The 15,213-nt window shown below is 40.2% G+C and overlaps 1 protein-coding gene across 10 annotated transcripts in view; it reads right to left on the bottom strand.

Annotated features, from left to right (window-relative positions):
* SETX (senataxin) overlaps positions 1–15,213 on the bottom strand; it is an 88,936-nt gene that overhangs the window by 32,402 nt on the left and 41,321 nt on the right. For 9 of the 10 annotated variants that reach the window (XR_003211475.2, XM_025888119.2, XM_025888121.2 and 6 more), the window contains exons 11-15: positions 12,544–12,643; positions 4,228–4,401; positions 1,967–2,199; positions 840–1,007; positions 145–301 (exon numbers count right to left, since the gene is read on the bottom strand). Coding sequence is in view for 9 of the 10 variants with exons in the window: in XM_025888119.2 (XP_025743904.1) it covers positions 145–301; positions 840–1,007; positions 1,967–2,199; positions 4,228–4,401; positions 12,544–12,643 (832 nt within the window). In the remaining variant the exon portion in view is untranslated. The remainder of the gene's footprint in view (positions 1–144; positions 302–839; positions 1,008–1,966; positions 2,200–4,227; positions 4,402–12,543; positions 12,644–15,213) is intronic. The other variant, XM_025888120.2, reaches the window with a different exon arrangement.

Raw genomic sequence — 15,213 nt, 5'->3', positions numbered from 1 at the left:
AAATGAACTGATGAGTACGTATGGGCCACAGCCCCGAGCAAAAGTTATTACCACAGCTGGCTTATTCTGTAGCATTCACAGCTGCCTACACTAAACACGGAGAACAAAACCAAAAACAAATTAAAAGCCATATAAGTATCATACCCAAAGGATTCTTCTTGTCTTTACATTTTTCTTTAAATTCGAGGATGATTTTTTTCATAAGTTCATCAACAGCTGCGTTGGAAGGCGCACACACAAGGACACGGTTTTGTTTGATTTTGGCATTGGAGTTTTCATCTGAATGCCCCTTCCTCTGGTTCTACAATTTGACACACACATGCCAAACAAACAGACAAACAAAAAATACTGATGAGCTCTATTACAGAGTTTTCCAGTTTTTCTCTACTTCCATGTATGTTCGAAAGTTCCCCTTATAAATACTTAAAAATAAGTAACGGCACCTACATCTTACATTGACATTAAAATGACTCTAGCAGGACATTTTATCATAGCTTCCCTGAGCCTCACCTCACTATCCAGTTATTTTACTCCGTACTCAATCCAACCAAAATGTAGCCCAGGAATACATTCCAGACAGTTTCTTGGCATTAGACGTGACAAGACCACCATTCTAGCCCTTCAGCTTAGTGTCACACAGGACAGCATTTTCTGCTCTTTTTACTTTTTATTTCCTTGTCTCCTTCTGCTACCTCTTTCTCAGATACAGTTCCACACAGTATCAAAAAGATACACAAAAGTGCAGGGAGAAAGACCTGTAGTAGTTATTTATGTATGTCAGTTAATTCATGTGGAACGATGTGCCCGGCTCACAGCACTGACGCCCTCACATGCTCTACCTCTGTCAGTAGGCGGTACAGGAGGCCAACAATAGTTTTTGATTTTCCTGTTCCAGGTGGTCCATGAATCAGACAGATCTTGGCAACTGACGGGGAGTGTTTGACCATGGCATATGCAGTTTCTATCGCTTTCTTTTGGTCTTCGTTGAAATCTCTTAAGTAGGCGATCTATGCAAAAGACATTAGTGAGAATGAGTTGCTCTTCCTGGAGTGGCACAGGAGAGGAAGAAGAGAAAACCACTTGAATTTCTTCTAACCTTTATCAGACAGCAGCTTTGGGGTTATGATCAGGCAAGACTCCAACATGACCTTTAATCTACAGAACCAATTTCACTACGATGGAAGTTATTTATGAGTGTCTGTAGGCTTCAGCCCACCTATAACTACTACAACTGCATTTTTATTTGTGATTCTTACAAAGAAGATCACAATAAATTGCTCAATACTTTTCTTCTATTTATTCTTTCCAGAGATAGTGCAAAAACGTTCCAAGATTTTCTTTCCTAACATTCCGGATTTTGGATCAGAACTAAGTTTAAATCTCAGCTTCACTCACAAGCTAGGTCTCTAAACTCCTAACCTCTCTGAGCCTATGCCTTTATCATCCAATAAATCTGGGATTCCTGAGTGGACGAGAAGTGAAGGAGATACTGCACAGAAAGCCCCCACACACAGCAGCGGTCCAAACACTGTTACTTTTCCCTTGCCTTCCTCAGTATAATCTCCTGGAATGAATATACATAGCTCTTACAGCAAGAGCATACATGCTCATGCAAAATGGCAACTTTACCTGTCAATTCTCCGACGATCTTTCAAATGCAAAATTAACTCTATTAACCTACTCCTACCTCTGAATTTTAATCACCTAACAAGCATTTAAGTAGGATGCTCATCTAACATTTTAATGCTCCTCTTTAAGCATATTTTCAATTCTTCATTGCACTACGCTTTTTCCCTGAGGTAAGCTGAGTAACATAACAAAGCGCCACACACCCTCACTGTGCACACACAGGGATACAGCTTTGTCCCAGACATACAGGAATGTGCAACAAATAAACACGACATGATGCTGTCACATCCTGACACGAAATTTTCAGACTTTTCGTTCTTGTTTAACCATGACTCACAATTCTCTCAGATGTTGTAGTTAGTAAATCTTTTGTACAGAAGTCCATGGGGTTTGGATTCAGAACAGCTCTGGCCAGTTGGTTCCGTCCACTCAACAAAGACATGGCTTTCAACTTCCTTTGTGTAGTTACCAGAGAACTGATTACAACGCATTTCACGAGTTCATTTAAATTGACTGGTAAATTATCTTGAGTCTGGATGGAAAGGGAACACTCAGATTTCCCATTGCGCACTATTATCAAGAAGGAGAAAAAGCAATTTCAGTTGCCAGGGAATAATGCTGTCCAGCTAAAAAGGTTATTTAGAATTATGTATTTTATAACTTATGTTTTTTGTATGATATTGTTCAAGTAATTCAAACGTTTACTGAATGCTTCCTAAGAACCAGGCAATTCTTTGCAAGAAAAGGGAAGCAGATAACCAAATAAACATGTCAGATGGTGCTGAGCACCATGAAGCCAAGCAGAGAAAGGGGATGAAGAAGTCATGAGGGATGGGAGGGAGCTGTTACCGTCACAGGCAAGTCAGGGAAGATCTTCTTCCTGGTAAGATGGTATCTTAGGAGAAACTTGAAATAAATGAGTAGGCCACGCCCTTATCTGGGGAAAGGGTGTTACCAGCAAAGAATCAACAATTGCAAGACCATGAAGCAAAGATGTGTCTGGAGTATTTCAGGAACAGGGACAAGCCTAGTATAGCTGGAAGGAAAAGTAGGGAGACAAGGGCTGCGAAGAATCAGAGAAGAAAACGGGGCTCCATTTTATAGGGCTCTGCAGACCACAATACTGACTTTGAACCTTATTCCAAGTCAGGTAGAAAGCCACAGGGCGGCTTTGTACTGGGAAGTGACATCCTTGAACTTAGACATTAGAAGAATCACTCTTCCTGCAGATGGGAGAATGAACAGCAATGGGAAAAGCACAGAAGCAAACAGTCCACCAGGAAGCCACTGCAGCTGATGGTTGTGAGGACCAGGATGTGGTAAGCAGACGTGGGGCTTGGATTCTGGACACTTTGCAAAGAAGGAGTCAACAGGATTTGCTGATGAATTACATGTAGGATGTGAGACAAAGAAAGGATCAAGGATGACTGGGGTTTTGGGCCTGAGCAACTAGAAAAAGGCAGGCCCCACTTGCTGAGATGGGAAAAACAGAAGGAATAGTAGATGTTAGGCAGAAAATCAAGCGCTTCCTTTGGTCTTTTTGTCTAAAAGATTTGCAAATGGGGATGTCAGATAGTTGGATGCTTGAGGAGCTGGAAGAATACCTTAGAAATATAAATTTGGCGCATGTCATCATCTGCAAGAGTCAAAAAGCACAGATTAAGCTATGTACCCCTCCTGCTACTCCCCTAAATGCACTCTACAGGAAGAACTGGGCTGGACCACACTTATAGAAATACAGCACACCAGTTTCAGTGCACCATGATGCTAAACTCCAAGGAGCTTTGTTTTTAAGACTGGATGCAAAAACGAAGGAATAATGAACTCATGTTCTTGTCACATAGCTGAGGCTAAGAAAGCAGCAATGTTAAAAAGGCTGCTCAGCATACAATGAAGAATGTGGGCAACCCTGCAGTCAAACAAACGTAGATTTCAATTCTGGGCCTACCACTTAATACTGAGAATGACCTTGGGATGAGTACTCAGTATCCCTGAGCCTTAATTTCCTGATGAGCAGGGAATATATAAATCTTACTGCTTTGCAAGGCTTTGAGGAAGACGATAAATGAGCACAGGAAGGACAAGGCACGTGGCCTGGCACACAGCAGGTACTTGTCATATCCAAGCTGACACTACTTCTGCGATGCTACTCCCAGGAGATGGGTCCCTACAACACAAGGGATGGGAGCAATGGAAACAGCAGAACCTTCAAGTTGCCTCACAATGACTTATATGCTTGGTCTTCTCCTTGATACTTAGCTGCAACACCAAGGTTGTGATTTTAAGATACAAAAAAACAGATGGTTTGCAAATTGTCTGTTTAATAACAAACACAATGACAGATAAAGGAATGTATCAGAAAGCGAGGACATTACAAAAGAAAGCTTTTAAATCATAAATCTACAGCAGTAAGTACTGGGCCTTTCCCAGATGAGTCTAGAAAAATTAAAAAAGGACTCTGAATGGCAAGTAACCAACCTGGCAAATACACGTCTCAAATATGTTTAACAAGTATATGGCCGGTAAAGCACAACTCAGAGGGAAATTAAAAGATGAGCTTATATCTGACAGATTTCTCTTTACAGTCTATCTACTTACTGACTGAAGTGCGGCGAAACTTATGAATATAACCACAATGATATTCACGGAGATCTTGCATGCGATTTCTCTCTGTATCTTTCTTCTCTCCATTTTGTCTTTCAGGAACCAAAAACACCAAATCATTTTCCTTTGGATGAACCTGTTTAGCTAGTTCACATTCCTCAAGATGAACTATGAAACAATAAGAAGTTGGCATTGATTCTAACAGAATTATTTTAAATGAGATTAAAGGATATTAACCCTTGTACTAAGTTCAAGCAACTATACAGCACTAGACTTTGTAATGTACTTCAAAATAATACTCTAAGACAATCAACATTCTCAAATATGGATTATACAATATTGTAAAATGTATTCTCCACAATGGCTAAAAAGCCAAAATAAAATAATATTCAAAAGCAGCTAGTAAATTTCCTTTCCTTAAAATTTATTTTAGTTTTTAACCAAAAAATTTTCTCTTTTGTTTCTCAGTTTCAAAATCCCAGGAGAAAACCCCAAAACAGATCCAAGGACATATAAGAATTTTGAGCCTACTGGTGGCATTTCAAACAAGGGGGAAAGACTAGTTGTAAACTACTGGGGCTGGGAAAACAGCAAGCACTACAACAAAAAAGTTGAGCACCGACCACCAGATCCAGTAACAATACAGTGAACTAAAATACGAGGCACTGGGGGGTGGGCACCTGGGTGGCTCAGTCGTTAAGCGTCTGCCTTCGGCTCAGGTCATGATCTCAGGGTCCTTGGATCGAGCCCCGCATCGGGCTCCCCACTCGGCGGGAAGCCTGCCTCTCCCTCTCCCACTCCCCCTGCTTGTGTTCCCTCTCTCGCTGTGTCTCTGTCAAATAAATAAATAAAATCTTTAAAAAATAAATAAATAAAATAAAATAAAATAAAATACGAGGCACTGGGATTAGATAGACAGAACCACTAAATCCAAACAAAATTTTAAAATGTTAGCAGGTTAGGAGTGCCTGGGTGGCTCAGTCGGTTAAGCTTCTGACTTCCACTCAGGTCATGATCGGGGTCCTGGGATCGAGCCCCGCACCAGGCTCCCTTGCTCAGTGTGGAGTCTGCTTCTCCCTCTCTCTGCCCCTCCCCGCTGCTTAAGCAAGTGCGCACGTTCTCTCTCTCTCAAAATAAATAAAATCTTTTTAAAAAAATAAATAAAATGTGGCAGGTAAGAAAGAAATATCTATGTGAAGGTATCAGACAGCAATTATAACAGTGAAGAGTTACTGTGTTGAGATCCAGAAGAATGTGGAAATCCACTGGAGTCAGCCCAGTATTTCCCCTAGAAACATCTCAACTATGCTTGGAGTGGCAGCCAAGAGGCCAGGCCAGACCTGGGATGGCCTTAATGGACTAAAAAGACAAAAACTGGAGTCCAGGGCCTGTACAGAGTGGGGACCCTGGTAGCCCTATATGCTTCAGGTTGAGACTACGAAGGACTCAGGACTACACCCAAGGATGAAGCAAAAGCAAACCCGCCTCGACGTGGGCTACAGCCCAGCTTCTAAACAGCTGGGTGCTCCAGAAAAGCCAATCCCTTAAACCGGATTAAGATGATCCCACATCGCAGGTGCCCCCAAGATGCCTGGCAGAAGCAAAGGAAAATCCTCTGTGGAGGAAGATAGTATCATCCTAGGCCTCAAATTATTTTTATAAATAACTCTGCAAAGATAATGACCAACACACACCAGGGATAAGCTAGGCATAAGGAGAGAAGAAAAACACAAAGCGGTAACATCAGTGAACAACCAAGGACTGTCACTAGGGGCTACAGATTATGTCTCACACAGTTTAAAAGGTTTTACCTCGTCTATGGAAACACTTAAAAGAGCTACTAAAACTATAGATTTTGATAAATCAAGGGTGCATGGTTTGTTTTAACCTAACTGTTCTAAAATAGCAAAAGATGTATACACTGAGAGAGAATTTCCAAATAAGAAAAAGTAAAAAGAAATTTTAAAATGAGAAAAAAAGTAAAAGTATTCAACCAAAATAAAAGGTAAAACATGTAATATATAATTAGGTTCATTTACTTCTGTTGTGTTTCACTTTATGGTACGCTTTTTAAAATTCACCTTTGGTAATTTAATAGTTCGAAGTCTCATATATGTGTAAAAAGTATACTCTAGTTCTACCAGGTTTTTTTTTTTTTTTAAAGATTTTATTTATTTGACAGAGAGAGAGAGAGAGCGAGGGAGCCAGAGAGCAGGGGAAACAGTAGAGGGAGTGGGAGAAGCAGGCTCCCTGCTAAACCAAGAGCCCAACGAGGGGCTCAATCCCATGATCTGAGCCGAAGGCAGATGCTTAACTGACTGAGCCACCCAGGCGCGCCCCTCAGTTTTTTCTTTATATATTTTATTAGGTATATATACATTGAGAATTGTCATCTCTTCTGAACTAAACTTATTATGAAAAATTCCCTTTGTATGTAAGTTTTTTTGTCTTACAGTCTATTTAGTCTGATATTAACAGAGCTAAACATGTCCTTTTTTTTTTTTTTTAAGATTTGAGAGAGAGAGAGAGAGAAAGCGTGTGCAATGTGTGTGAGGGACTACCCGCTGAGCGCGGAACCCGACACAGGGCTTGACCCTACAACCCTGATGTCACAACCTGAGCCGACATCAAGAGTAGGATGCTCAATTGACTGAGCCACCCAGGCACCCCTAAACACATCTTCTTTTAGTAGGGTTTGTGTGAGTGTCTTTCTCCAATCCTCTATTTTTTCAACGTTTCTGTATTCTTACGCTTACATGTATTACTTGTTCACACATACAGTATAGTATTATATTGTAATCATACTGTTCTTGAAATAACCATTTTCTTCTACAGGATGCTAAGCTTACTTAGAAAATTGCAAGTTCAGATACGGGATAAAAGAATATAGATGGTATTGGTCATATGAGATAGCAAGTCAGCTCTCAAAGACTTGTAGGGTCCTATCTAAAGGGCTTAAATGATAATGGATAGAAACACAAGTATATGTAAGTCTGCGCATTTATGAAATTAAAAAAAAAAACACACTGGTCAACACCAGTGCCTGCAGTGAATTAGCTCATTATTTTATTTTATTTTAAGATTTTATTTATTTATTTGACAGAGCGAGACACAGCGAGAGAGGGAACACAAGCAGGGGGAGTGGGAGAGGGAGAAGCAGGCTTCCCGCAAAGCAGGGAGCCCGACGCGGGGCTCGATCCCAGGACCCTGGGACCATGACCTGAGCCGAAGGCAGACGCTTAACGACTGAGCCACCCAGGCGCCCCTAGGCTCATTATTTTAAAAACTGGTCAAGAGTCAAGTACTTTTCTACATTTCTTTATAAAGCACACCAGAGAGTAACCAAATAATATAGAGAAATTTCTTCATAGAACTATTCCAGCTAATAAGTGATCAAGTAAAAATATCACCATTTTGTACCTTTAATAAATTAATCTAGGCATTAAGCATCCACAGCTGTAAATATTACTAAAAGAGAAATTAGAGATCATGCACCTCCTGATAAAGGAACATAACCATCTATGAAATAGTTTTGCCAAAAATAATAAATCAGACTTGAATCGGATCATGCCTCTAGAAACAACTATCAATTTACAGGAAATACAAAGGACAGAAAAACATACCAACAAACACCAGGGGGACACAATCAACAAGTACAGACAATAATTCTAAAGGATCAACGACTCAACTTTTTCAACAAACAAATTACAAAGGGGAAAAAAAAACAGAATGAGAAAATTATAGTTAAAAAAAAAAAAACCTTTCAACTAGTGTCAATGTGTGGACCTAATTTGGACCTTATTTCAAACTCGCTGAAAAAAGTTGTTATTTATGATGAAATTGAAAATCTGAACAATGACTAGCTATCTGATATTAAGGAATAACTGTTAATATTTTAGCAATAAAATGTGATCTTATTATAAAATTTTAGGTCTGTATCTTTTAGAGATATTCACTGAATTACAAATGACGCCCCACCCCTGCAAAGATCAAACCAAAGATGATGTGCAAAAGCTCTCCATCAAAAACTCTAAAACATTACTGAAAATAAACCAAAATAACTGGATGTATTTCTTATTCATGAATTAGAAAATTATCAGAAAGAGGTCAATTCTCAAAAAAAAAAGATGTCAATTCCTGCCCAATTTCCCCATTTTTTTCCTCTAAAATTTATATGGGAACTCAAGCAGACAAGAATAGCCAAGGCACTCTTAAGGCAAAAAAGGTAGGAGGAACTGTTCAGTGGTTATTAAAACTCGTTATAAAGCTGGACTAAGGAATGAGGCAATGTGATGTGGGCACAAGGGTAGGCAAATGATCCAATAAAGAAATGAGTCCAGAAAAAAAATCCATGAGTTAAATGGACACTAGATTTATGGCAAATATGGCACTGCGCAGCATGAAGAGGGTGGTCTTTTCAATAAATGATATTGGGATAACCGCAATTCCATTTGGAAAAAAAAAAATGAAACATGACCCCTACACATCCCATTCATGCATAAAAATAAATTCCGGGTTGACAAAACAATGAACTGTCTAGAAAACGGGCTACAAACTTTTTCTGTGAAGAGCCAAACTTTTTTTTCTGCAAGCCACACATAGGGTCTGTTGTATATTCATCAGCTTTTTTTCAAAGTTCTTTGGGGCACCTGGGTGGCTCAGTCGGTTAAAGCATCTGCCTCCAGCTCAGGTCATGGTCCCACAGTCCTGGGATAGAGCCCCAAATCGGGCTCCCTGCTTGACAGGGAGTCTGCTTCTCTCTCTCTCCCTCTGCCCCTCCCCCTGCTCATGCATGCTCGCTCTCTCAAATAAAGTCTTAAAAAAATTCTTTAAAAATGTAAAAATCTGGGGCACCCGGGTGGCTCAGTCGTTAAGCGTTTGCCTTCAGCTCAGGTCATGATCCCAGGGTCCTGGGATGCTCCCTGCTCAGCGGGAAGCCTGTTTCTCCCTCTCCCACTCCCCCTGCCTGTGTTCCCTCTCTCACTGTCTCTCTCCGTCAAATAAATAAATAAAATATATTTTTTTTTAAATTGTAAAAACCTTACTCTAGGGTAGTACAAAAAAACAGGATATGGGGTAGATCTGCAAGCCGTGTTTGCTGACACCTGTTCTAGATGTTAATATATTTATGATCTGCAGCAGGAAAAGGTTTGTTAAATGAGGCATAGAACACCAACCATAAAAAAAATAAATAAAAAATAGGGGCGCCTGGGTGGGCTCAGTCAGTTTAGTGTCCAACTACAGATCTCAGCTTAGGTCTTGATCTTAGGGTTGTGAGTAAAAAAAAAAAAAAAAAAAAAAAAAAAAATGCATTTGCTATGTTAAAAATAAATTCTAGGGGTGCCTGGCTGGCTCAGCAGGGAAGCATGCAACTCTTGATCTTGGGGTCGTAAGTCTGAGCCCCATGCTGGGTGTAGAGAGTACTTAAATAAATAAATAAATAATAAAAATAAGAAATTCTTAATAAAATAAAGCTTTTTAAAGACATCAGTGAGAGTCAAAATGCAAGCCAAATTGAGAGAATGGCATGTATCCAGATTATATAAGGAACTCCTACAAATCAATAATAAAAAGATAACAGCAAATTAACAGTAACTTTGAGGAGGCACTTGCCAAAAGAGATTACTGAAGCATCTACTAAATATATAAAAAGGTGCTCAACCTCACTGATAACAAGGATATGACAAAATAAAACCACAAAAGGCCAGCAAGACAAACATGGCATAATGGCTAAAACTAACATGACAATCAATACAAATGTGTTGGTGAAGATCAGGAATAATGTGACTTCTCATACACTTGTTGGTGGGGTTTAATGCTGAGCAACAGGCTGGACATTACCTAGTCAACTTGAACATACACATACCCAGAGACTCCATAATCCTCCTCTGGACGGGACTCAACAAAAATGCCCTCCCACCAACAAAGGAACGTCATAGTGGCACTGTTCATGAAATTCTGTGTCAGATTTAAGACAGCACGCCCGAGGCTGCTATCCTTAGAAAGGTCTGCTTACAAGGGTGGCCTTTGGCATGTGGATCCAGGTGCCCCTGAAAGTATCCACTTTCTACGACCAAAATCAGGCGGACGCCTCGGTGGCTCAGTGAGTTGAGCATCTGCCTTCGGCTCAGGTCATGATCCTGGGGTCCTGGGATGGAGCCCCACATCGGGCTCCCTGCTCAGTGGGGAGCCTGCTTCTCCCTCTGCCCCAGCCCCCCACCCCTCATGCTCAGGTGCGCTCTCCTCTCTTTCTCTCTCACAAAAATAAATTTAAAAAAATCTTAAAAAAAAAAAAAAAAGACCAAAGTCAGAACCATAAAGAAGTAAGTATAATAGTTTTGCACATGTGTAGAAATTGTCTGTGCCTCAAAACCTGCATGTGAATCTGAATAACAAACTGCCAAAAGTGTCTTCTTTTAAGACAGAAGAAAGAAAGAAGAAAACAATGTCCCTAATAGGAAAAGGGGCCTGGGTGGCTCAGTTGGATGAGCGATCAGGTCCTGATCTCAGGGTCATGGGATGGAGCCCTGCAGAGAGGGGAGTCTGCTTCTCTCCCTCTTCCTCTCCCTCTGCCCGTCCCTCGTTCTTGTGCTCTCTCTCAAAATAAAATCTTAAACAAAAAAAAAAAAAAAAGGAAGAAGGAAGAGGAGGGGCAAAGGGCATGAACCATTATCCCCATAGTCCCCTAAGAATACTCATGATCAGAAAAGATTTGGCAACAAAGCTACAACCTCAGATGAGATACACTTTACTACATAAAAGTGGAAAACAAAGTTGAAGCTAGCAAATGAGCGAGTGTACATTCTTATATCTTCATGTTAGAAGTTAAACTGATATTCCTTTTGGTAGGCAGAGGCAATATGGAATAAGTCTTAAAATACACAACTGTTTGACCTAGCAAAGTTTACACTCAGTGTTTGCAACAGTGAAAAACTATAAACAATGTACATGTCTAACTAGACACGACTGGTTAAGTAGATCTGTGGAATATATTTACAATGGAATAACTATAAATATTAAATATACTGTTATTGGGCGCCTGGTGGCTCAGTTGGTTAAGTGACTGCCTTCGACTCGGGTCATGATCCTGGAGTCCTGGGATCGAGTCCCGCATCGGACTCCCCGCTTGGCAGGGAGTCTGCTTCTCCCTCTGACCCTCTTCCCTCTCGTGCTCTCTATCTCTCATTCTCTCTCTCTCAAATAAAATCTTTAAAAAAAATAAAAAATAAATATACTGTTATTTAGTAACTCTGAAAAGACATTTACAGTATATTAAATAAAATTAAGTAAAATATAAATTTCATGCAGGCAGGAATCTTATGTTTTCTTCACAGCTGTATACCTAGCATCTAGAATCATATCCGTAATGAGGCACTATAAAGTCAACATATGCTGAATGAATGAAAAATGTCATTAAATAAATGACCCTACTACATTCACACAGGTGAGCAGTCTCGCAGTAAGATATATACTAGTATTTTCATAGGACTATCTTGGAATGATCGGAATTGGTGATTTTTTTTTCTGTTGGCTAATATTATTTCCGTGTCCTACAATGAACATATAGTACCTTTCCCCAAAAATATACATACACATGCTTTTTATCTTAATTGAATCTATGGAGTAGGGTGGACAGGGGTGAGGGGGGAGGCAAAAAAGGATTTATACTTTTTATTTTAAAGAGTTCTGAATGTTTGGTTGATTTATAACTAATGCATTAAGTGTGGTATGTGTTTCAGACCAATGATGAAATGAGAAGATAGACAGCAGGAAGATTTACTCAGAATCTATAAACACTATGATTTTCGGACACCCTCCCCCAACCAATCTTGTCAAGCTCCCTTCACTCACCCTCTCTTCCATGCCCAGCTTCCACTTTGGCCTGTGGTTTTCTAATTATAGAATGGTTACAACCATGAATTTTATATCCATAACTGTCCCAGTAATTGTTCTCATTAAAAGACTTTAAACATGGGGCGCCTGGGTGGCTCAGTTGTTAAGCGTCTGCCTTCGGCTCAGGTCATGATCCCAGGGTCCTGGGGTCGCACCCCACATAGGGCTCCCTGCTCCGCGGGAAGCCTGCTTCTCCCTCTCCCACTCCCCCTGTTTGTGTTCCCTGTCTCTCTCTCTCTGTCAGATAAATAAATAAAATCTTAAAAAAAAAAAAAAAAGACTTTAAACATTCCTTGTAAGAGGTTACAAATTCAGCTTAGGAAACCTATGTCCCAAAAAATTCAAATGATGATAAGCTTTCCTCAAACAGAAATTTCCAACTATTATATATTCCAAATTACAGAAGAAAGAACTTACCCACAAACTCCCAGTATTTTTTATAATCAGCAGGAAATTTTCGTAAATGCAACTGATAGAATTTCTCTTTGTTTGGAGAGCTGATCCACTCCTGTGCCACCTACATACAGCAAAAAAACATATTAAGAAAGCAAAAACATTCTGGAAAGCCAATTCTAAACAGCAAAATTTCCCAAAACAAGCAACAAGTCTGGAACCTAAAACCTCAAGTGGCAGAACATGAAAAATTAATTTGTGACTTCTAGTTTCCAGTTTAACATAGAAGGAACTTAGAAGTCACCACTTCATCCTAATGAGTAAAAAGCAAGCTGAAAAATCAACAACCCTTCCCATAACCAGAACTGACAGGAGCACAAAGCTCAGTGCCAGGAGAGGAAACCCTGAACTGGAACTGATGAGCTACTTGAGGCTCATGTGGACAACTGAGTGACAATAACTCTAGAGGGACCCAGTCGTAAGGGGGACCCCTCCACTTTGTTGAGTTCTACTCTAGGCCCTCACAGTGAGTACTGGAGAAAATCCCCTCATGCTTCTAGCACAAGGAGGAGGAAAGAAACCATTTTGAAATATATCAGAACATTCTGATCTTAACAAGGCTTGATCTTGGAGAAACTCCTATATTACCAGAGTTGAACTATTTTAGGGAAAAGAACTAACCAACTGAGCCCGTTCTGGCCATCCTGTCCCACCTAAGGAGGTAGAGGGAACTGAGAAACGTGTACGGTTCACAGTCCAGGGGCCAAACCTCACCAAAAGACTGAAAGACTACCACAGCTTACAGAACAATCACCCTCCTCCAAAACTTACCATATTACTAAGCCTACTTACTGCTGGCTGTTCCTTTCACCTACATCATGTCCACCTTACAACAAAAATTATAAGGCATACTCAAAGGCCAAAAACAGTCTGAAGAGATTGAATAAGCATCAGAATCAGAGGCAGATATCGCAGGAATGCTGGAATTACCAGAACAGGAAATTCTGTGTAATTATTATTTTTTTAAGATTTTATGAGAGAGAGAGAGAGAGAGAGAGACAGCGAGGGAACACAAGCAGGGGGAGCGGGAGAGGGAGAAGCAGGCTTCCCGCGGAGCAGGAAGCCCGATGCAGGGCTCGATCCCAGGACCCTGGCATCATGACCTGAGCTAAAGGCAGACACTTAACAACTAAGCCACCCTGGCACCTCCTGACCAGGAAATTTTTTAAAAACTGTAATTAATACACTAAGAGTTTAACGGAAAAAGTAGAGCATGCAAGAGAAGACAATGGGGGCACCTGGGTGACTCAGTTGGTTAAGCATCCAACTCTTGATTTTGGCTCAGGTCATGATCTCACAGTTGTGAGATTAAGTCCTGCCTTGGGCTCCACGCTGGCCGTGGAGCTTGCTTAAGATTCTCTCTCTCCCTCTCCCTCACTCTATTAAAAAAAAAAAATAGATGATAATGTAAATTCTAAGAATCAAAAAGAAATGCTAGAGATCAGAAACACTGGCAGAAATGAAGGATGATGCCTCTGGTGGGTTCATCAGTAGACTGGACATGGCTGAGGGAAGAACTGCTGCACTTGAGGATCTGGCAACAGAAACTACCAAAGCTGAAAGGCAAGGAGAACAAAGACTGGGGAAAAAGAACAGAATATCCAAGAACCGTGGGCCAAGTGCCAAAGACCCAACACACATGCAATGGGGCAACCGGGAGCAGGAGCAAAAGTAACAGAAGCAAGATCTGAAGCAATCATGCCTCAGAGTCTCCCCAAAATAATGTCTGACACCGAATCACAGACCCAGGAAGCTCAGAGGACACCAAGCAGAATAAATGCCAAAAACCATACGCAGGTATATCATATCCATACTTCAGAAATCTGAAATAGCGAAGATAAAAAAGTTGTGAAAAAGTCAGTGGAGAAAAACATCTTACCTACAGAGGAGAAAAAATAAGAATTACATGTTACTTCTCAGAAACCATGCAAGCAGGAAGAACGTGGAGTGAAATATTTAAACCGTTGAGAGAAAAAAACCCACCAACCTAAAATCCTGAACCCTACAATTCTCCAAAAGTGAAGGAGAAATAAAGGCTTTCTCAAAGAAAAATTGATGGTATCTGTCACCATTAAATCCATCTTGTAAGAAATGTTGAAAAAGATCTTAAGAGAGAAGGAAAATCTTATTGGTCAGAAATTCGGATCTACAGAAACAAAGAGCATCAGAGAATGAATAAGTGAAGGTAAAATTAAAACCTTTATGTTTCTTTTTCTTAACTGATCTAATAGTTTATTCAAAATAATAGTAATGATATATTCAGTCATGGATGTGTGTGTGTTTATGTATGTTTGTGTGTGTGTTTGTGTATGTTTGTGTGTATGTTTGTGTGTGTGTGTATGTGTATGTTTATGTGTGTGTGTGTGTGTGTGTGTGTGTGTGTGTTTATCTATGTTTATACATCAGTGAAATGAATGCCAATAATGATACAAGGGATGGGAGGGAAGAATTAGTAATATTTTGTTACTATGATGTACTCAGTACCCACGAAGTGTTATCTGAAAGTGGACTCACGTTAGTTTTAAATGTGTACTGGAAGCTCTAGGACAACCACTAAAAAAAAGTAAAGAATAACTGATATGCCAAGGAGAAAGAGAGAACGGAACCATACAAAACGCTCAGTTCAAACCACAG

Source organism: Callorhinus ursinus, unplaced genomic scaffold (assembly GCF_003265705.2).
Source record: "Callorhinus ursinus isolate GAN/ISIS: 27379988/994484 unplaced genomic scaffold, GSC_fseal_2.0 scaffold24, whole genome shotgun sequence".
In the NCBI taxonomy this organism is placed as follows: Eukaryota; Metazoa; Chordata; class Mammalia; order Carnivora; family Otariidae; genus Callorhinus; species Callorhinus ursinus.
This window is presented reverse-complemented; position numbering and strand designations above follow the sequence as displayed.